General features: G+C 35.8%; 5 protein-coding genes across 10 annotated transcripts in view; 2 read left to right on the forward strand and 3 right to left on the reverse strand.

Moving 5' to 3' along the window:
- LOC105194573 (ethanolamine-phosphate cytidylyltransferase) overlaps positions 1-1,057 on the reverse strand; it is an 8,747-nt gene extending 7,690 nt beyond the window's left edge. For all 3 annotated transcript variants that reach the window (XM_011159553.3, XM_011159555.3, XM_011159554.2), the window contains exon 1: positions 783-1,057. In XM_011159553.3, the coding sequence (XP_011157855.1) occupies positions 783-829 (47 nt within the window). In that variant the 5' untranslated portion in view covers positions 830-1,057. The remainder of the gene's footprint in view (positions 1-782) is intronic.
- A 2,175-nt stretch (positions 1,058-3,232) lies between these two features.
- Positions 3,233-10,948, reverse strand: LOC105194574 (ATP-dependent RNA helicase dbp2). 2 transcript variants are annotated; one of them, XM_026135635.2, is made up of 7 exons: positions 10,774-10,948; positions 7,629-8,848; positions 7,125-7,184; positions 4,920-5,150; positions 4,386-4,562; positions 3,961-4,129; positions 3,233-3,787 (listed from the first exon to the last, which is right to left on the reverse strand). In XM_026135635.2, coding segments are annotated over exons 1-6 (1,839 nt in total). In that variant the 5' UTR covers positions 10,776-10,948; the 3' UTR covers positions 3,233-3,787; positions 3,961-3,980. The 2 variants fall into 2 exon arrangements, with proteins under 2 accessions (XP_025991420.1, XP_011157858.1); XM_011159556.3 differs by having other exon boundaries at positions 3,233-3,809.
- An 883-nt stretch (positions 10,949-11,831) lies between these two features.
- On the reverse strand, positions 11,832-20,191 carry LOC105194576 (probable ATP-dependent RNA helicase DDX5). 3 transcript variants are annotated; one of them, XM_039446075.1, is made up of 7 exons: positions 20,061-20,191; positions 17,350-17,610; positions 17,034-17,271; positions 16,498-16,778; positions 15,892-16,385; positions 13,935-14,177; positions 11,832-13,714 (listed from the first exon to the last, which is right to left on the reverse strand). In XM_039446075.1, the coding sequence occupies exons 3-7, from the start codon at positions 17,256-17,258 to the stop codon at positions 13,386-13,388; spliced, it is 1,572 nt and encodes a 523-aa protein (XP_039302009.1). In that variant the 5' UTR covers positions 17,259-17,271; positions 17,350-17,610; positions 20,061-20,191; the 3' UTR covers positions 11,832-13,385. The 3 variants fall into 3 exon arrangements, with proteins under 3 accessions (XP_039302009.1, XP_011157859.1, XP_039302008.1); XM_011159557.3 differs by lacking the exon at positions 20,061-20,191 and adding an exon at positions 18,733-18,980; XM_039446074.1 differs by lacking the exon at positions 20,061-20,191 and adding an exon at positions 18,494-18,724.
- LOC113002647 (ubiquinone biosynthesis protein COQ4 homolog, mitochondrial) lies at positions 20,096-22,885 on the forward strand. Its single transcript, XM_026135656.2, has 4 exons — positions 20,096-20,297; positions 21,904-22,235; positions 22,324-22,547; positions 22,638-22,885. Exons 1-4 carry the CDS (start codon positions 20,264-20,266, stop codon positions 22,786-22,788), a joined length of 741 nt encoding a protein of 246 aa, XP_025991441.1. The 5' UTR covers positions 20,096-20,263; the 3' UTR covers positions 22,789-22,885.
- On the forward strand, positions 20,385-21,837 carry LOC105194588 (UDP-sugar transporter UST74c). The gene has a single exon (XM_026135655.2). It carries the CDS (start codon positions 20,432-20,434, stop codon positions 21,404-21,406), a length of 975 nt encoding a protein of 324 aa, XP_025991440.1. The 5' UTR covers positions 20,385-20,431; the 3' UTR covers positions 21,407-21,837.
- Positions 22,886-22,903: the final 18 nt, after the last annotated feature.

The raw sequence follows: 22,903 nt of genomic DNA on the forward strand, positions 1-22,903 counted from the left end.
TTTCAAGGGCTTGAACTCGGCGCTACCGACGACGGGATCGGGACGAGGCTTGTCACGGTCGCCCTGTCGTGTGCTTGTCGCTTTATTGGAGCGCTAAACGAGGCCGTGCGGTGCTCCGAGTTGAGTCACGGTGAACCACTGCGCCGACGACATTCTCTATTGCCAATCACGCGCGAAGCATGGGACACGATTTCGGAGTGCGTTCAACTGATCTACTCCACCAGAATGGAGAGCAGAAAACGCGCGCTTCATCCTTCTTCCTCTCTCGTCCACGATAAAAATTCCAATATGAATATAAACTGAACAATGAAACGATAAAACATACATAACTGTAAAGTGATAAAAAATACACAGATGATAAAATATATACAAAATACAACAAGAGCATTCCTACGGTAAATAGAAATAAGAATATAAAAATAATTCGTTCGCGATCGATGGATTGTACGAAAATTAAGATCGGGGAAAGCTAATTCAGGAACTCGCCCTCTGTGCGATTTCACTCGCACGCCGGTGACGGGACGGAGAGAGCTGGACACGTATGACCATGTAATAATATCGATTGATCGCGCCACTAACGAAGCTCGCGAGGGTACCACCGTAATCCGCACCCCGCGCCTCGTGTGACATATCACGAGCGATAGGCGACACGTGTGCCTCATCGTCGACCGGCCGGGCGACGCCGTCGTTCATGCGGCGTCTCCGCTCGTCGTCTTCGCGGCGATCCTACTCGACGCGCGTCTTCCTCGCGATCAGAGAGAGATTCCGTAAATGTTGCTCACCATCCATCGCACCAGACGCGAACCTCCTTGCGAGCCTCTTCCGTCATGACGGGCGCAACCGGGTATATTCCGCGATACCACTGACTGTCTCTTCCTATCGCCGAATGACGTCCGACGTCCGACGTCCGACGGCGTGTGGGCTGATCGCCGGGCGAAAGGACGGAGGGAGAGGGAGTCTGTCGTGCGCGCGCGCTCGCTCGCCAGCACAACCCAACTGCCACCAGTGCCACCGATCCCGTCGCGAAACCGACTGCGCGCGTCGCCGTTTCACACGTCGCCTTTAAAATCTCGCCCTCGTCCCCGCGTCATCCTCGTCCCTCGTCCGACTGGTTGTCGTCATCACCGAGCAAGGGGATTGAGGCTGACGTAACTCCGGGGGAAGAAGCTCCGGAAGCTCCACGTCGTCGGAGTGCGAAAACGGCCCTTGCTGTCAACCGTGAAAAATTATGCTGCATCGCGTATCGAATTCTCAAACGAAATAAATTGATTTCGACTCCTAGCTTCAATTCTCACCGTAGTTTATAGATTTAAATTCATAGATTTAATTTTCTAATGTTTCTATCAATGCAATGTAGGTCAATTTTAATCTCAATTTAACTTTAGTTCTTAGAAAAAAGTGCAGCAAGTTAAATCGAAATTAATCTACATTAAAAATAGATATAAACAACCAATTTTTTTAGAAAGCAAAAAAAGAGGTCTCAATTGACGAGACAAATGAGTTTCATATTAACATTTTGAAAGAAAATTTTGTTACTTGTAGATCGTATGATTGACCAATATTTAATAGATGCGGAAACATCGCATTTCTGTGCTAGATTTCACATCATATACATGTTCATATATTCTAAGTTGTCTTTTTTCATATAATATATACTTTTTTATGTATAGAACAAATTATATATTTGTTCTTAATAATAAACGCTAATCTACAGTATGTTATTTGCCGTTTCTTACTTTTCGTTTACTCGCACACTATTTTTACTGACCGTGTTTATTCATTTCGAATTCATCAATCTCAATAAAACGTGAAGAGGTAAAAAAGTAAGAAACAGGAAGCAGAATACATAATAGATTAGACTTAATAGAATAAAATTGCATTCTAATTTGCTATATGTATTTTCAAGCTTTGATTCTCATCACTCCATAATAAGCGATGAAGATGACATAATCATTAACTGTTAATGTCCATTTCTATATCAATGTAGATTTAATTTTAATCCCAGTTCGGCATATACTGTATATCTTTTTTATGATTCTTCGAACTGAAAGATAATTACGTGTATGTGTATTAATCTATATAATATACATATTATCTTTTTTCAGTTCCAAGTATTATAAAAAAGATATACGTATATATAAAACGTGTGTACATAAATCAAGATTAAAATTAATTTATATTTGTAGAAATAAATATAACTCATTTACTTCTGATTTATCAGAAACTTCTATTGATCTGCAAAATAAATCTCAAATTTAAATCTTTTTTTGCTAAGCAGTTTTTTTTTGTTAGATTCAATGCTAGAAAAACATGAATTTTCATGCTAAGTGTACATGTATAATTGCGCCTAAATTATTACTTACTAATCATATGCTTCATTTCTTCCTGGTTTGTACACATTTACATACATATCAGAAAGTTCGATATTATTTTAATACATAAAGACCAGAAAGAGATGGTTCGCATGATTAGTGCTCATAACTGCAATTGCGCGTATCTCCTGATTAAAAGAAATGTTAAGTCATCGTCTATCCTTTACGAAAAAGTAGTATAGATCTCGCGAAGTCTATTAAAAAATAATGTTCGTTATTATTATAAATTTAGTAGACAATATATTATATACAATGTAAATTACTCAAAAATTTCAAAAACATGCGGAAAAATAAATAAAATTATTTAACGATAGTAACCTTATTTCTTCTTTCAAATTTGATATTAAATTCTTTTATTATCTCATTATATTGAATTTTGTTGCACAACAAAAAGCAGCGATATTCTATTAACTAGTATCATCGCCATGTAAATACATGTATTGTAACGATGATGCAGACAATTCAATTGAAATGAAGCTAAAAAGCTCGATTATGGAAAAGCGAACAAAGTAATCACAGACATAACAAATGTTTTAATTCCGGTGCGATAATCTCGGTGGAGTAAATGTTTTCATTTGAGCAAGGGGTCAAATTCCGGAGTGGATCGTATGATTCTCGATAAGCGAATTGACCAATGAATGAAGCAGTCTTCCTCGGCATTGGACAAACATTATTTGTTATCGATAGTGGCATAATAAAATAGTCGTTGCTTTAGATAGGACATTCGTAGTAAATCTAATATTAACATATATATACGCGTGTGCTGTATGACGGCATTCTCAGTATGACTCAGACGTCTGCTAGATAACGTAATTTGTCGAAATAGATCTTACAATTAGATTATTAACGCATCAATCGAATACAGATCTCGAGCACACGTTTATACATTTAATATACAACACATATTGGAATATCTGTAAATATGTTTATCATCGAAATAAATTGCAATACAAATATAAATAAAAGTTTATATCGCTATGTATAACGATATCGATAATATTAGAAATAAATACGCACATAAAAGTAGAAAATAAATACGCATATAGTGCGTCAAGGAAACATCTGAGAGAAACCATTTAGCAAAAAGGAACGCCACATTTTAGATTCATAGTGTCATTCTTACACTATTTTATTGAATGTACAGTGGCAAGCCAATCGAATTGTAATACTATATCATTCGGCGACAATCGTGCAAAACAATTGACCGCTGAAATATATTAAGGAGCTATCCTAAATGTAACATATGTGTGACTTGCATATTTGATAATATTATATTACTTAAAACTAATGAAGTTGACGTGTATTAGAAAAGAAAAAAAGGAGACGAATGCTCGTGAGAATGTGTGTAAATTTTTTGGAACGATTCTCCGCAATTCGGGGCTGATCAGCTCAACCGTCGACCACTATTATTCCCTCTGGAACGCAGACGAGAGTATTCTGTTACAAACGAGAGAGAGAAGACATGTAAAGACAGAAAAAATGTCGTGCCAGACATAGTTCTTTCTCTTTATTATTTTAATAATTCTCTTATCTGTCTAGAGTTTCTTTTTTGTTTCTTTCTTTCTTTTTTTTAAGTTATAATACCTACATTTGACCGTTCGTTCCAAGTTAATAGCCGTTTTGTTGTCTGTAGCTGCTTCCGCCGTATCCGCTATTGTTCTGGTTATAGCTACTGGAGCCACCACCAGAAGCTCCGCTCCCAAAATTGTTTTGAGGGAACGATTTACTGCTTCCATAGCTAGCTCCGCCCATGCCACCTACATGAAGCAGGCGTTTACAAGACAATAATTTTACCAATCTAAGCTACCAAATGTCACAACATGACACAGCAGTGCACAAATGTTAAAAAATAGGGAAGTGGAGCAACTAGGGCTAAGAATATGGAGAAGACTTAATTATATCTATATTTTACTTATTTAAGAATGTCGTAATAACAGGTTTCCATTCCAAAAAACAAATTAGACAAAATTAGACAAAATTATACAATCAATTTTTTAAATTTTGGAAACCCACCGCTACTGCTTCCGGACCATTTGTTGCCGCGATCGCTCGCGCCAGTACCGGAAGAGCGGTCGAATCTTCCACCTCTATCTCCCGTGTCGCGTCCTCCACGGGTACCTCGTGAACCACCACGGCCTCCGGATCCTCGTCCGCCGCCTCCACCACCACTGCGTCCACCATATCGTCCTCCTAATTATAAATTAATGTAACGAAACATCAAAAAGAATTTTTTTTTGTATTTAAATGTCAACGACGTAAAAAGAACATAGCTCTAATACAGTCGTATCTCTAACACTAAGTCACATTTTTGCGCACCAAACAAATTATGAAAATATGAATCATATATGAAAATAAACAAAAAATTATGAAAAACCAAATATTTCATCAAGCTAAAGGAAATAATTGAAGAATCAGAAAATCTTAAAATCCTGTCTTCTGTACAAGAAATAAAATATTAATAAAAAAGTAAAAAATAAAAACAGTTAATAATGCTCGGTACTTTTAATATTAAATTTTCAAGTGAAAAAAGGCATAAGCAATACTCACGCTTATAAACGCCGGGATTCCGGGATAAATCATACAGTTTTGGATTGACAACTTGCTTAGCCTCTTCTAGAACCTGGATTAAGTCACCAGCCTTGTGAGCATTTCCTGGCGTAAAAAAGGCGTACGCGGTTCCTGTACGTTGCGAGCGACCCGTGCGTCCAATACGGTGCACATAGTCCTCAGAGTTGGACGGATAGTCCAAGTTTATCACAAATTTGACATCCTCGACATCTGTGAGATACAGAGAGTTATAATAGCGGCACACGGAAAACACTTGTTCCTTTGTGGTTCAATTAACTTATAAAGCGAATAGATTCAAGCATTTTACCAGAACGCTGCCTTTGCTAATGGAATTAAAGAATCTGTGTTCTTAGATTACATTATCTGTACCAAAGTATTCTATATCCAACCTTGAATATAATATTATAATTACTAGATGCACAAAAGTGATGAAATTCATTTGTCTTCTCATCACTTTTTTCTTCTTTAATAACAACATTGATACATGTTCAACATTTTAAAACAAAAAACAAACAACAAACAGACAAAGACACAAAAATTACCTCAAATAATAAAAAATATTCCGTGATATTGCAATAAGGTAGCTTTAGTTCCATTGGCAATTTGCATAAAACATTCAAGTTGACCACAAAGAGCAAGTCTGCGAGTAATTACCTGTTTGTGACTAGAGCTGGAAATGTAAATACATTTTTTGGAAATGTAGAGGAATCAGAGCTCAGATGGTTCTCATGGAATTCTCGCTTCACGTATTTAGCGAGCTCTACATTTTTATTCTTAGTCAACATTACACCCTTCTCTCCTGCACCAAAGTATGGATCTGCAGGTTATTTCGAAATTTGGTCCTTGTACATTGCTTCGGTGAAGAGGTTGGAACACCAAGTGAGCACCTTGCGTTCTCTCCACTCAACCCCCACATGTACTTCCCCATCAAATAATTAGCATCAAGAACTACGCGCCGCAATATTGTGAAGATTCCTCCCTACTTCGATGCCAGATAATAATAATAATAATTATTATTATTATTATTATTAGTAATCGTTATTCCATAATCAATTATTAACCTAACTTGTAAAATCTTGAAAATTTAAATTTACTTGATAATATTTCATAAAAATTTCAGAATATTACAAAAGTTACTCCCGTTTGTATGAAATTCTTACGTGTATAAAAAAAAGCGCGGTTATTAATATTTCTTTAAAACAATATCACAATTAATGCAGAGCGCGACTTGATGCAATTTGCTGTTTCAAACTAACGAATGTATAACCGGCAATATCTATCCTTTTTGTTCTTTTTTTTTTCGTCCTCATGCTAAACGCCCTAACATTACAATTTCCATACTTTGGACCGTCGCAGGTACAGAGTGAGAGTGTTTTTCGAGTGGCAAGGTGGTTGAGGCACAGCGTTTGGTTAGCTTGTTGCGAGGGGGCGGCGACCAGCAGTCACGCCCCGTTCAATTATATTTTCCAAAGCTAGTTGCAGAGTTCTAAGACTCCAGACTCGCATGTGCCTCTGAAAACACATAGAACAGCACGTTAATACCAGACTGAAAGGACTTGTTTCGATCTGAGAGTACAAAATCGGAAGAGATAAGCCTGGCTAATTGCTTACCTGGTTCCCTCACTATTAAGCTGAAATATTTTGACGTTCTTTTTCTATTGTATCCATTTATCGCATTTAAAATTTATTTAACGTTACTGTTCGAAAATAAAATGCGTAAAGATATTAAAAGAACGTCAAAATCTATTTATATACACTAGCCTATAATAAAAGAAGACTTAGAAGACTTAGAAAAAGTTAAAAAAAAAAAAGATTAAAACTTATTTCTGTATTAATCGTATCGCTGAAAAGACAATGGCGATGTTAATTGCTCCGGTGCGCTCTATAATGCGCACTACCGAAACTTTCCGATTAATTAGTAGGCGAAAATAAAGAATTAGCGTAAAATTAACGAAACGGAAGAATGTCAATGGCAAAATCAAATAGGGATATTTAACTAGTCGGTCCTGGAATTCCTTAAGAGTAATTAAATTATCTCCAGCCACACTGGTAAGGAGGTAATGTCAATCAGTCTGGCACATGCCGTTATCCGTTGCCACATTACAATACCACGACTTTCACAAATGTGAAATAACCATCGCAGCCTGACCCTTACATCATACCCATGTATCTGTAAATTCTTACCTAAACCTCTCGCCGCCACATCGGTAGCCACAAGGATGGCAGACCTGCTATTCCGGAACTCTAAAACAACGTCTCTTGTATTACAAGTATTACAGCTTTTAAAAGTAGTATAATTGTAGATAAAACAAACATAAAACGCTAATTCAATTTTTTCCTCAACAACTATAAAAAAAATTCATTGCATAATATAAAATATTGAGATTTTTAATATTACAAGATATTTTTTGTTTATTGGTAAAATTTTCTAATTTTACTTATTTAAAGACGAATTACTTTCAAATAAACTATGTGGTAAATGATCTAATAGATAAAATGTTTATAGACGTATAATGAAGGTGTAAACATTATCCATATATAAATTTACAATATGGTTTTGGCATCTGAGATGCAACAACTAGTCCTAAATAAAGTTGACTCAAAATGTAAAAATTCAAATAACATTCAAATAAAAATATCATAAACATTGACATTTCATGCATTTGGAAAATCAGCAATAGCACTCACGGTTTAATACATAATCTCTTTCTTGTTGGCTTTTGTCTCCATGAATGCCAATTGCTTGCCATCCGTATCTATTAATAGCTCTTGTTATATCATCGACTTTTCTCTTAGTTTCCACAAATATTATAGTCTTATTTTCTGGTTCGTTCGAGATCTCTTCCAGCAGTTTCATGAGTTTACTCTCCTTCTCGTATTCCTCGCATACATCCACAATTTGCAAAATATTATGATTGGCAGCCAATTGTAAAGAGCCAATGTTGATCTGTATATAGTCCGTTAAGAATTCTTCCGCGAGATTACGCACTTCTTTTGGCCACGTTGCCGACCACATGAGAGTCTGACGATCGGGACGAATTTGTTCTACAATTTTCCTAATTTGCGGCTCGAAGCCCATATCAAGCATTCTATCGGCCTCGTCGAGCACTAGATATGTACATCTACGTAGATTTGTGGTTCCGCGCTCTAAGAAGTCTATAAGACGACCAGGCGTAGCAATGCAAATCTCTACGCCGCGTTCGAGGTCGCGCGCCTGGGGTCCTTTTGGAGCACCACCGAAGATGCAAGTGTTTCGCACCTGAGAAGACATACCAAAATCTGATGCAACTTGCTGAATTTGCTGTGCTAATTCTCGAGTCGGTGCCAAGATCAATGCAATCGGTCCATCATTTCTGCTCAGCCTGGGCTGATGATTTATATGCACGATCGCTGGTAAAATGTATGCTAGTGTCTTTCCTGAACCCGTCTGCGCTATACCGACCATATCTCGGCCGGACAAGGCAATGGGCCAACCCTGCGCCTGGATCGCGGTCGGTTCGCCGAATCCTTGTCTACGAATCTCGTTGAGAACGTAGTCCGGAAAGCCACCCTCTTCGAAATAAATATTGGGACCTGGAACGTTAGCCCCCTTCACCGTGATCTCTTTATTGGAACGATACCCCTCCACAGCGTGAATACTCCGTGCCATTACGTTAGGATGTGGCTGGTAAAAGTCCTTTCTAAATTGCGGTAGAGTGCTCATGTCCCATCGTGGTTTACGTAGACGCTCACCAGGCTGTCGATTTTTAAAATTATTGTTCCCGAAACTGCTGTCTCTGTTTGCGCTGCTACTAAATCTACTGCCTCCTCCACCTCCGTCGCGTCCACCGAATCTGCCACCACCACCGCGCGTTCCACCGCCGCCGCCGCCTCCTCGTCTGTCGGAACGATCGCGTTCACCGTATGCCCTAAAAAATTATAAAAAAATACAACAATTATTAAACTTCGATATTGCAACCTTTTTTTAAAGAGAAAAAAAAGAGTAACTTTATAATTATTTTAAAAAATCATTATAAATGTAAATTAATTTTTTTTTGCTGTAAGTATTAGGCATATATATACATAAATTTTGTTTCAGTTGCAATATACATATTTGTATTCAAAATATATAATTATTAAACGTTGAAGTGCTGCCAATAGCTAATAACCAATCAATACGTTGAAGATACTTATAGGTCAAATAACATGTTTTTTTTAACCTGTAAATCTCTGTACTCTTTTTATCCTTCCTCTTTCATTTTCTATTTAGTTTTATGTATCCAACTCCATTTTAAACATAAAAAGTATAATATAACAGCTACAAAAACAAATCTATTAAATAGATCTAAAATATAAATATTGTCTGTTATCTAGAAGATCCTATTATTCTATAGGATTTGCTAAGCTAGCATTTCTTATTCTATAAGTTCCTGTGTCCTTTTTTTATTATCTTCAATTACCTTCAATCTTGACTCAACTTGCTTCTTATCTACTTCTAATCACTTCTACCAATATAAGTTAAATTTAATCCCGATACAAATTTATTATCTTTTTTGAATTTTAAAGATTAGAAAAAGAGAGTAAATTTATACTGAGATTAAAATTTATCGTTACACAGTGATGCTCAACCTTTTTTAGGCTATTATTTTAAACGATTATTTTCAGAAAGACAAAACTTTGTAGGCTGCATAATATCTATTTCGATCATGCATATATTGGGTTGTGGGAAATCATGACGCATTTTTACATATGTGTGTGTGTGAAATATAATATGCTATTTATATATGCTTTATACCAATGAAATGCATAACCTATAACTTGCACTCCATTCCACTCCAGGTTATTGGTACCTATGACTTGCAACTCGTATTCACATGGCTTGTGGGCTATAGATTGCGCATCACTGTCTTACAGTATAATATAAAAAAAAAAAAGAGTATTTTATTGGCCAGTCATAAAAACTTGCATCAGATCATTTTTTCATCTATTTAAAATAGTTCAAAAAAAGCTCTAAAAATTCATAAACATATTTTCAAATTTCTAGAACAAATATCTGTACTTCTTTTATTAAAAACATGAATTAGTATAATTTAATTATACTAAATTAGTGCAACCATCTTTGAAGCTTCTAGAAACTTCCATAAAAAATCAGACTACTCTCATGATTAAGTCTTGAAATTAATTTATATTTGTAGTAATGATCATAATTCTCCAAAAAAAAAGAAAAAAAAATAAGTTTAACTGATTTTAAAGTTAATCTATACTGATAAAAATTAACATATTGGCTGAAAAGGAGAACATTCTATTCTAAAACTGCTCCCAATCAGCATGGAAGTTTATTGCATAAATGAAATGCTTATGTAACACAGTTCGCTTATTTTTCCTAATTTCCTAAAGATTTATAACGCATCATCAGAATTAATTGCTTGTCTATGTAACTTCCTATCTGTATCTTGCTCCCTCCCGTCTCCGCTTCTTTCCTCGATGAATCACGATACACGAGAGAATCGCGAGCACGGCAATTCTTCACGTGTCTTGAGCCTCGTCGAGGGAATTAAGTTGGAAGATTTTTTCCTCGTCATCGATCGGACGAGAGTACAAGGAGGTAACCGCGGTTGCAGAAAAAATCTCGAGTCGCGCATTTCGTTCAGTATTATTCAGCCCGTGATCTTATTACGAGATCGTTGCGATTTCCGTCGCAAATTCTTGCGATCCGCGATTGCCGAGAGCGCGACAAAGGATCTCGTTCGCAAAATGGCGTACAAGCGTGATCGAGCAAGTAGCGGAACTTTAAGACCAGAAACGGGCGAGAACGAGGGCGAAAGTCGTCTCACGGAGTCTCGCGCAAACTTACATTGCAGCGGGCGAAAATGTGTCACGTCCTTTGTACGATTTCCTAAGTGGTTACCGATGTGGGTCGAGAATACTCCGGGCCGGGTGACGAGAACACGTCCACCCGTTAATAGACGAGACAGCTGAAGGGACGAACGGGTGAAGTGTTGGCGTCACGGTGTCATGGCGCCCAACGAAAAGTAGTCCTTCCGCGAGTCGCAATCGTTGCCTACGATCACAATCCTCGGTGATTGCGCGTTTCTTTCAACAAAAAAAATCGTTATCTAGCTGATAATTCGACGATTTATAAAAAACGAATGCTTCCGTCAGTACTTGAGACGAAAGAGAAATGGAGAACCGGAAAAAAAGGTCTGTGTGTTCTACGCCGGAACTGAAAGTTAGGATGGACAGAGCTCTCCAGTGCCATCACATTCGTATTACAAAACTAAATGAGAGTTGCGCCAAATTTGAAACAGTATATTCGGCATACGCCTTCATATCATTGATATCGAATTTTTTACACAAAACAAAAAGTAAATTTTAATTTCGATTTACATAGGAGTAAAAATTTAATTTATTTAGAAAACTAGAACTGAATTACGATATTACATACATCGTCTACATGTTCAACAATTCAACAATTGAAAGCCAATAAACCACTTCATGTACACCCAAGGACTTTGATTCTGTCCATGGGGAAATTTTCCAAACTAAGAAGTCGCTATCTTTTTACATATTTACAGTTTATGATTAACGTAACGACCAATAAGCTTTAGTTGTTTCATTAATCATGTACTGCAAATATGTAGAAAGTGGCGACTTATCAGTTTGAAAAATTTCCCCATGGACAGAATCAAAGTCCTTGGGTGTACCTTCAGATAAATTTTGCATAGCTAGATAAATGCATAAAAAATTAAATTAATCGCCTTTACATTAGACACTTTATTATCTTTTCTTATGTCTATAAATTAGCAAAACAAATTTATCTGCAGTATCAAACTGTTGTGAGAAATGACATCTCTTTTCTCTTTTCTTTTAACGTTTAATATTAACTGAAAACACAGGGAAGAACTCTGTTGCTTTCAAGAAAACGAAAGTTAACTTTATTAATTTTATAACTTAGATTCACACAACATGGCACACACAAATGTTTTGTTTAAACTTCAACAATCACAGATATTAGGGAAAAAAAAGTTGTCAATCGTCAACATCACAAATAATTAGACTACTATTAATCAGCTATACCCAATAAATTATCTGGGGAATTCGGTTAAACGTCTTACTAAAAATTGGTATAAATTACATGAAGCTTATGCATGTATCAAAAATATAAATATTGTGATCGGCAAAAAGTTTGACATATATTTTGCCAAACAATTTATGTTAAGCGTCAATTGGTCAATCAATTATAAACTATGTTGATAATTCTTGTCATTTTACCTAAACAGGTTTTAACATAGATTAATATCTGTTTGTACATTCAATCAAATTCGTTCTAAAAATATTTATTAGGACTTTTCGCAGTCTAATTAAAAAACAACGTAGTACGTTAATATTCATAACATGACTATATTATAGTCTATCAATTGCACTTTTTTTCTACAGATTCATTAACAAATTCTTATCACATTCTCTTAGTTTTCTACAACATAATGACAAATACAATTAAACTGTTACTTATTACTACAATTTAAAATATTTAATTTAAAAGTCCAGATGAATAATTAAAATAAAATAAGCTGACAATGTGTTAAAATTATTGATATATGAAGATTAAAAGATTAATCATTTTTAATAGTCTATCTAACAATCAAATACATCAAGAGTGTTAAGTTTATTTATAGAAAAAAGATAACAGTACAATCAATTGAACAATTCAAATTAAAAAAGTAAAGTTGCTATTTTTGATTTAAATTACACACTAGTGTGATACAAATATTTCTAACTCACTTAACTTTATTCTCAAACATTTTTCTCGCTTTGCTGTTTATAATAAAATATTTATCTGCTAATATCATTAAAATATAATATAATATGTTAAACAAGACTGATATACAATCAGCATAATATGTACTGCTTACGATAAAATTGTGTAACATTTCATAAAATTTATATACGTAAAATGTCCAACTATTATAAAATAAAACTAAATTTTGTTTAAATACTTGAACTTTGGAGTGTGATTACATTCTAATATTATATAAGAATTTATATTCTTCTACTTTCATTAAATATTGACTAACATGTTTTAAATAAAAGTAACTTGCAAAATTAGAGTTGCAATTGCATTAAAGTTGTGTCAAAGTTTCTTTGGTTTGCTTTACTTTTGCTATAAATTGGACATACATGCAAATGTATGGACATTACATATACATTCAACAAACTTGTAAATTGTTGACTTGCAAACATTAGTCACGGTCATTATCCACTCGATAGTACAATATAGAATGTAGTATATATTTCTATTATACCGCGTAACTTATATTTGCTATATTTATTTTTTATATGTCCTTTTTATCTAATATAACTTTAACAGACTCTTCTGCATCCTATCAAGTTTCACTATTACCAAACGTGACACATTTTACATCGTCAAATTATTACGTGCTACCAATAAATTCATTAAAAATGAAATTAATAAGTTGTGCTTCTGTATGGATAACCACTTCCATAGTTATCGCCAACTTCGTAATTTTGTAGCATATTTCCCTGCCCGTAGCTTCTCTGCGTGCTATATCCATAGGTCGTGTTCTGGCCCAAAGAAGTATTCTGTTTCATATTGCTATAATTACAGTAATCTATTCCCGAATAAAAGCTCGAAGAAGGCTTATAAGAAATTCCGCTGTGAGAGAGGCCTCTTCCTCTCACCGAACCGCCGCCTCTTCCTCTAACATCATTACTTCTTCGACTGTTAGTCCTTTCAGCACCATTACCACCAGAAGAACCTCCGAAACGTTTCCCATCTTATCATAACAATGAAATATGAAATATATGAATCAATAATTAGCGATCATAATTCAGAACTATTACAGTCAAATGTAAAGAATGAATTTTTCCTTCTTCATTCTTTTGCATTTGCTATAATTAGGAATGAAAAAAAATTTACTTTATGCATGTGTAATTAGAATAAAAATATAGACAAATTTGTATAATATAGACATTCAATTATATATGAAAACATACTTCTGCCGCCAAAGTTTCCCGCCTTAGCCATCTCTGCCATTTCACTGAGACGCGGATTGACATTCTGTCCAGCTTCTCGTAAAACTTCTATCAAATCTCCAGCGTGCTTCATATTATGAGTTGTGAAAAATGCATACGCTGTTCCGGTCTGCCGCTTACGTCCAGTTCGACCGATTCTATGTATATAATCCTCCGACGAAGATGGAAAATCGAAATTTATAACGTATTTCACATCATCCACATCTGTGAAATAAGTCATAAAACATGTGATTGATAATATTCATGAGTAATAATTTTATTTTCCTCGATAAAAAGTATCCTAAAAAATCTGTAGTTATTATTTTGTTAGTTATTATGCAAATTATTATTTTAGAATTATTTTTGAATTCTAAAATTAAATTGATATTTCTTACTTAAATAAATGTATTATTATTATTTTACTTGAGCATAGAAGCTTATCAATACTTATGCTCATGCATGTTGGATAAAATTGTTTGAATGAAAAGGTAAAGGAAAAATACAAAAATATCTATATGTTAAACTTGAACACATATTACATACATAATATATTTTGACAAGAGATTATCAATATTAATTTCCAAATAAAACAGTTTTAAACACCCACCTTTTGTTTGGAAATTCCGATGTGAAATCAGCGAGAACGACCCCGTTTGGTTTTAAAGTGGGGCAATTCTGGTTGCTTTCTTATAATATACTGGCGGCCTTTTAGAGATTAGACAGACACAGCGGTTGTGTCTGGTTTGGGATAGAGGCAGCAATTTAGGGTTTAAGCCTGAGTGCATTATTTGATAGGCACTACATATGATAATTTCTTATCAATTAAGAGGCACTGGATAACAAGTTTAGAAATTGTATTTTCTGAGTTTTCGTATTGCGATTGCAAATTACGTTTACAGATTTACGATTATTACTTTACATATATGAAAAATATTTCTAAAAAAAAATTAAATTCATTTGTTAACTATTTAAGTAATATTTAAATACACGCGTATTGTGATTAACTAATTATGTTATCAAATGTATTTTTTATAAAGTACACTCACAGACGAGACACTGCAATGTGTTTTTTATAGGAAGGAAAACACTTCTAGAAATAAACTATTGTTTCTTTCAATGTTTGACATAAATCACAAGATGCAGATATTGAAGAATAATGCATCGATGGTCATTATCTTATTACTGTTCCATAATGTGAAAATTTGGACAAAAGTTGCATATAAAATATAGCTTTCCATTTGGAAATTGTTATAATACATAAGCAAAGAAAAATAAAGTAATCACTGTGTCTGCCCAATACTGGCAGTACACCGCGTTGAGTTAGGGTACTCTGTGCCTCTGAAAAAGAAAAGCAGACAGACTTAGTGGTAGCTTGTGTGCATTTTTCAGAACCTTGCTCTTATATATACATCATTATAAAACATTAATAAAGCTCTTTATTATACTGAAGTTAGTCATATGCAATATTTAATATATCATAAAATCAAACATTAAAGTAGCAAAAAACGTTGCTATTTCTATAATTTGTATATAAAAATAGAATATATAAAGATATAAAACAGATTTATTTACAACAAGAATAAGTGAGATTACAACAATAAAAAATAAAAATGGGTGTACAAAAAGCAATAAATCAAAAAGATTATTAAAGAAATTATCCAACACGCACGTAATTGCAGAATGAAAAATTGCACATAAAAAGGCACAGACCACATGAAAAACGTTACCAGTTTTACATGGTTCTACAATACAGTCGAAACAAATATGATAAAAAGTTCTAATGCATCACACGCTGCTACGTACACAGCTGTCGGCTGGTCTTACTCTAACAACGCATCATTCGGCTAATCCAATAAGTGTTGCCAATATCCAATTTAACCGTGACTTTCTTATTGTCTCGTCTACACTAAAGCATAACAGAATAAAATTTTTTACGTACCCAAACCTCTAGCTGCTACGTCTGTTGCAACCAAAATCGGCGCTTTTCCATTGCGGAATTCTTGTAATACGTGATCCCTTTCTTGCTGATTTTTGTCGCCGTGAATACTCACAGCTTGCCATCCCTCGCGTCTAATGTTCTTCGTGATATCGTCCACTTTACGTTTGGTTTCTACAAATATGATGGTCTTGTTCTCCTTTTCAGTACCGATCTCTTGAAGCAATCTATATAACTTTAAATCTTTCTCATATTCCTGACAAACATCGATGATCTGAGTGATGTTGTGATTGGCCGACAGAGTGAGAGAACCTATATTGAGATGAATGTAATCCGTTAAAAAGTCCTCTGCGAGCGCACGAACTTCTTTAGGCCACGTCGCCGACCACATTAATACTTGTCTATCAGGTCGTATCTGCTCAATTATCTTTCGTATCTGAGGTTCGAATCCCATATCTAGCATACGATCGGCTTCATCGAGTACCAAATAAGTACACCTAAGAGAAATTAAAAAAAAAAGCAAAAAACTATTAGCTGGTTCTAAATTTATATAATTAGTTTCCAATATAGATTTTTTATTTATTAGTGAAATTTTAGTGTTGTACATACCTATATAAGTTGGTAGTTCCTTTTTCTAAGAAATCTATAAGTCTACCTGGCGTAGCAATGCATATTTCAATGCCTTTCTCCAAATCGTGCGCCTGTGGTCCTTTCGGAGCCCCGCCGAAGATACATGTATTTCTTACAGCTGCCATTTCCCCAAAGCTATTGGCCACTTCTTGAATTTGTTGAGCTAATTCTCGAGTTGGAGCTAAGATCAAAACAATTGGACCATCGCCACTGCTTATACGCGGTTGGTGTATAATGTGCACAATTGCAGGTAAAATATACTAGAAAAAGAAAATACAATAATCTAATGTATACATGTATACAAATGTATCTTTAAAATGTTATATTCAATATATTTTTAACATTTTATTTAAATTATATAAAGTGTATATACATAAAGCTGAATAGTTTTGTTTTTTTAAATAGAACAAATAAAAGTAAAAAACAATAAATTTTTCTAAACATTCTAAATATTATATACATACATATATTTATTAATTATATATTTATTATATTTTTTTTATAAGATTGCTCACCCCAAGTGTTTTTCCAGAACCAGTTTGAGCAATCGCAACAAGATCTCTACCACTAAGAGCGATAGGCCATCCTTGAGCTTGAATTGGAGTAGGCCGTAAATACCCTTCTCTATGAATATTCTCCATTACGTAAGGAGGAAAGTTTCCCTCCTCAAAATATTGTATGGGATTAGGAACATGTTCACCCTTCACAGTTATTTCTGTGTTCTCTCGAAATCGATTCATCTCTTCGTTAGATCTAACTCGGAATTAAATTCATGAGTGCATTTCATTATTTACTTCATGCTGAATTCAATATTACTAGTAATACTAATACCTGTTCCTGACTGCGGGATGCTCTATATAAAAGTCTTTGCGCAATGGTTCCAAAGTACAAAGGTCCCAGTTTACTTTTCTCAAGCCACCACCAGGTTGCTTTCCTTTTAATCCTCCTCGCACATTACTGACACTTCCTCTAGGTATGCTAAATCTGTTAGCACGACGTCCATTATCACTGCTGCCTTTACTACTAATATTTGTTCCTACTTTGATAGTACCGCCACGACGGCCCCTATTCTGGCTTCGGTCACGACTAAACCTAGAAATTTACATATGGATTTATCAAACACATTTTTGTGAACAAAATATACTGTGTCTAACAAAGTATAGACTTTCTTAGTAAAATTTCTGAGTTTAGTTTGATTTGTTCCAATATAAATTTTTTTTGTAAGTAAAAAGTACTTGAAGAAAAAACTCAGAACATGATAAATATAATGGTATAATTTTTTATGCATTCTAATACAAATTGATTCAAGATATTAATCTAATAAAATGTATATTAGATTTTCTAATAAAAAATCAAGTTTAATTTAGCTGGTTTCAATATAAACTTTGATAAATAAAATGTTTGATATAAAATAAAAGATACCAAATGATATAATAAATATAATAAATATAACGGCATGATTTTTAAACTTTGTGTTTTGACACAAATTTATTTAAAATATTGATTTAATAAAGTATAAGTTCACCTAATAAAAATTTCAAGTTTAACTTGGCCTATTGTAAACCTTGATTAATATAAACTACTTGCTCATAAAATAAAAAATACTGAATATAACAAATATAATGGTATAATTTTTATATCTTGTTTTAATACAATCTAATGTAAAATATTAATTAAAAAAAAACATTTAACAATTGTTATTATAAGCCAAGTAAATAAATGATATAGATCCATTCTTGATACATATCTAAATTAAAGACTTATGTCTTCTTTTATGACATCATTAATATTTTATTTATCGAAATAAAAATCAATTATTATGAAGGACAGTGGATAGGCAGTTTCCTACTGTTTCCTCTTTTATACATATAATAGAGAATAATGTATTATATGTTTATCACTAGTCTCAATCGCGAGACAATATAGAGATAAAAGCGTGGACTGACGCAAACAAATAACAAAATAAAAAATTCACCATAGATCAGCTCGATCATGTGGCAAATGGACAAGGTTGAAAAATCAATTTTCAAGTGGTCAATATCAGCCTTCATTATCGATTGACATTCGCAGAACTAGGTGGGACTGACTGCCTCGTATCAAGGGCGTTTGTTCCTCTACAGAGAGTCTCGCGAATGTCCCGCGTGCTCCAGAGGATGATTCGTCGTCGAACACGATCGGCTCGCGAGCCACACGACACTGTCATCGCGTACTTACATTGGGAAATCCGGATGTCCTACTCGCAGACAGACGAACGGTTTCAGGAGGATCCAAATCGACGTCGGACGGGCCTACGTCGTCAACGGATTACAGCGGTTACAAAAAGCTCAATTGAACTCCCGCGCAGGGACTACCTCGCGCAAGTTTCGGTGATTTCACGTCTCAGGATTCGGTCGATCGTGCAAGGAATCACACCGCGAATTCAGGAAGGGCTCCAGGAAAGTCGTGTCGCCCGCCACCGGCGATCCGAGATTAACGAACGAACTTCCGCAAGTAGTTCCGCGTTCCGGTCGTTGCCATGGCGATCGCGGCGGAGGGATACACGGACACGGACCTTGCGTGCCCCGAGGGAGAGGGGAGATCCCCCTCCCCACATCGCCGATTGTCAGAATCCATACTACTCCATACGTCACGATGATTCCCGATAATTCGCGATCATCTCCGACCACAAGGAAAATGGCGGCGCCCGTGCCGGTGGATGATGGATCCGTTACGTGACGGTCGTGACGTGAAGATTTGATTTGCGAGTAGCGACGTGTACTATGAAGGACGATGAATGTACACGTAATATAAAAAAAAAGAAAGAAACGACTGGCATATACTCCTCGTATCGCATGATTCGTTCGATCGGATCACATTTATAAAAAGTTGCAATCTTAATGAGAAATTCGTAATTCGAGGTAAAATAATTCTCTTCGTATATCTAATATATTAATTTAAATTCAGATAGAGTGATATTTATAAGTTCAATTTTATATTTAAGCAAAATTTTCTCTCTCTCTCTCTTAAGATTCCATCTATTCACAAAATGACCAATTAAGCAGCATTCTGAGATCGTACACAAGATGATTTTAAATAGTAAAGTCAAATTTTCTCTATGCAAATACTGGACTTATAATCTAGAAATCCAGTGCAAAACGAAAAATTTCAGGTGTCCGAAAATCACTCTTCTTATCCACATAAAATGCATTTGCAAATATAAATTAAACACGAGGTTGGTTTGTAAGGAATTATAATTGCATAACAAATTAATAATTTTAAATACAATGAAAAGAAAATAATATAGCTGTTGTACTCCACACTTAAATTAACATACGTATAATTAGATATTAGAGAAAAAAACGCAATGATGAATAAAAATGTAACAAAAAATTCAACAAAGAACGTGCCTGTGATCAAAGTTGATTACAATTGTAATATACGTTGCAAACTCAATTTTTAAATGTACATATTATAAAGGAAAGAATCTTGTGTCCGATCGTGCTGACAAAGATCCCAATTTAGCTCAAGAATACGCGCGCCTCCCGATCCACCACCATACTTACACCTGTCACGGTTTGTTTTTTTCCGCCAGCGGCACCGCGGAGCGAGGACTTATCGCTAGAGGACTTATCGCAATAAGCATGCCTTTGCGATTACATCACACGCTAGAGACCTGACAATTTCGAGCAGGATCACGTTGAGAGGCCTTTATTATATCGCCCGGATCCGATCCAGGGCGAGCCAGGTCAGGACCATAGCCGGTGCCATGAACGGAGGAAGAGTGATAAGGTTATCTAAGCGTAGGTTCCTCCATGTGTGTAATTATTTATCGCAATAACGGCAGTATTCGGATAACGAGACTCGCACTGACGTATAAGAGCCGAGTCGAGCGACAGCGGAGCCGGCAAGCCGCTCTCCGTTCTTTCTTCTCGCAATGACGGAACAGGATCAGAATGCGATGTTCGCGCGGGTGGCGTCGGCGTTCTTTTACGGGCTGTCGTCGTTCATGATAACGGTCGTTAACAAGACCATCCTCACGTCGTACGGCTTCCCGTCCTTCCAAGTGCTGGGGATCGGCCAGATGCTCGCGACGATTCTGGTCTTGTTCATCGCCAAGAGGCTACGCTACGTTGAATTCCCCAATCTGGAGGTGACAACCTTCCCCAAGATATGGCCACTACCACTGATCTATATCGGCAACATGATCTTCGGGCTGGGTGGCACCAAGCAGCTGAGCCTGCCGATGTTCACCGCTCTTAGACGATTCAGTATCCTCATGACGATGATTGCAGAGTACTACATTCTCGGTATCAAGGCGAGAATGTCCATACAATTAAGTGTTTACACCATGATCCTGGGCGCGGTGGTAGCTGCGCTAAACGATCTCGCCTTTAATCTCGAAGGCTATATTTTTATCCTGTTGAACGATTTTTTTACCGCCGCCAATGGTGTATATATGAAGAAGAAGCTAGACTCAAAGGAATTAGGAAAGTACGGACTGATGTATTACAATTCCTTGTTCATGTTCGGCCCAACGGTTCTATTAGCCTGGTGGATGGGCGACTTGGTTCTGGCGCTAGAGTTCCCTAATTGGAGGAATCCATTTTTTATTCTGCAATTTACATTGTCGTGCATAATGGGTTTTATACTGTCATATAGTACGCTCCTTTGCACGCTGTACAACTCCGCGTTAACCACCACCATAATTGGATGTCTGAAAAATATATGTGTGACGTACCTTGGCATGGTGATTGGTGGTGATTACATATTTTCATGGTTGAACTTTGTAGGGCTGAACTTGAGCGTGATAGGTAGTTTAGTGTACACTTGGGTAACGTTCCGTAAGAGAGAAAAACCAAAGTACACCTTATTGACCGAATCTCAGGCCAGTAGAATACAAGCTGTATGATTGTAAGTTTTTGTGCTATAGAAATCTGAATGTGATGATGTATCTCTCTGTATAATACAAAGCATTTGTACAAAAAGATTTATAATTTAACTATAGGAATCATGTAACAGCTAGTGATCTTTATTTACGTGTAAGATAAGATAAATCGTTATAGCACGTATGTTTTTTCGTTCTGAACAGTGAACAGGGTGATAGCTGTTACAAATATTTTTGTTCCTCTCGTGTCACAAAGTGCTTTTTAACTTAGTTAGGGAGCGACATGAATATTGACAACCTGACTGTAATATGTACCAAAGTAAAAATTATCATGTTACCAGAAGTATTACACTAATTAGCAAACATTCAGATTAATTAGGATATAAACATCGCCATGAAAAGTTAAATGTAATCTACATGCTGATTTGTACACACATAACGGCGCTACTTTAATGGAAATAAATTTTATTTATTAACAAAATATATGAGTTTCAGACCTTATTTTCCTCGCTCGGTTTCAGGCCATTTCGCGACCGCCTGCGAGGCGTACTTGGAGGATTACGCCAAGCACCATGTATCCCTATCCTCTCTGCAGCGTGTGCTTCTCACGATGGGCTCAGCGGCTATATCATTGGCAAATCCATTTCGAGGTGACATGATAGCATGCTTTGGAGAAACCACTGGTACAAATGCTCTCGTGTATTGTCATCGACAGATGAAGAATACGAGCGAGGGTCAGCGTATACTTTTGCAAAAGCCACGCGTAAACACGTCCACCATCGACCTTTCTTACCTTAAAGACTTGCCGCCAGGAACCGTGGGCAGAACGTATCGCGATTTCTTGGACGACAACGTAAGCTGATAACATAAACTCTTACCTTAGTACTGGAGAGGATGACGAAACGTAGCAGCGTTTTTCTGAGCAAACTATGTGTTTGCAGAAAGTCTCGCCCGATGATAGAACCGCGGTGCAATTCGTCGATGATATCGAGCTGGCTTACGTGATGCAACGATATCGAGAGGTACACGATATCTTTCACGCTATGCTCCTAATGCCAACGACGATGCTTGGAGAGGTATCAGTTAAGTGGGTAGAAGCGTTGCAAATACGTTTGCCGATGTGCCTAGCTGGTGCAATATTTGGAGCCAGTCGGCTACGTCCTAGGTAAAAGTCGTGATCTTTGCTTCATACAATAACCTGCAGTTATCATTAATATATTATAATCAATTTGAAATATATCATATAATATTTCAGACAGAGGCAATTGTACTTGGATCATTTTCTTCCGTGGTCTATAAATGTTGGGTTGAACGCGAAGTTCTTGCTAGGAATATATTTCGAAGAGCGCTGGGAGCAGTCTCTCGACGATTTTCACAGAGAAATGAATATAGTACGCCTCATATGAAATTATAACAGATTATAATAATTATTGATAAAGTTGTAAATAATTATTATTTAGTTGTTATTAACTACATAAAAAAGAAAGTTCTGATATCACTAAACCTCAACTCGTTGAAATC

The sequence above is a fragment of the Solenopsis invicta genome, chromosome 2, assembly GCF_016802725.1.
Source record: "Solenopsis invicta isolate M01_SB chromosome 2, UNIL_Sinv_3.0, whole genome shotgun sequence".
NCBI classification, from domain to species: Eukaryota; Metazoa; Arthropoda; class Insecta; order Hymenoptera; family Formicidae; genus Solenopsis; species Solenopsis invicta.

Coding starts and splice junctions, on each gene's coding strand:
- LOC113002647 (XM_026135656.2), top strand. CDS start 20,264: ATGAACGGAGGAAGAGTGATAAGGTTATCTAAGC. Junction 20,298..21,903: donor AGTGATAAGGTTATCTAAGC/GTAGGTTCCTCC, acceptor GCTCGGTTTCAG/GCCATTTCGCGACCGCCTGC. Junction 22,548..22,637: donor GCCAGTCGGCTACGTCCTAG/GTAAAAGTCGTG, acceptor ATAATATTTCAG/ACAGAGGCAATTGTACTTGG.
- LOC105194588 (XM_026135655.2), top strand. CDS start 20,432: ATGACGGAACAGGATCAGAATGCGATGTTCGCGCGGGTGGCGTCGGCG.
- LOC105194576 (XM_011159557.3), bottom strand. Junction 16,386..16,497: donor GGAACTACCAACTTATATAG/GTATGTACAACA, acceptor AATTTCTCTTAG/GTGTACTTATTTGGTACTCG. Junction 13,715..13,934: donor GGGAAACTTTGGCGGCAGAA/GTATGTTTTCAT, acceptor TGTTATGATAAG/ATGGGAAACGTTTCGGAGGT.
- LOC105194574 (XM_026135635.2), bottom strand. Junction 7,185..7,628: donor AAGAGATTATGTATTAAACC/GTGAGTGCTATT, acceptor ACGTTGTTTTAG/AGTTCCGGAATAGCAGGTCT. Junction 5,151..7,124: donor TGTGGCGGCGAGAGGTTTAG/GTAAGAATTTAC, acceptor TGTATCTCACAG/ATGTCGAGGATGTCAAATTT.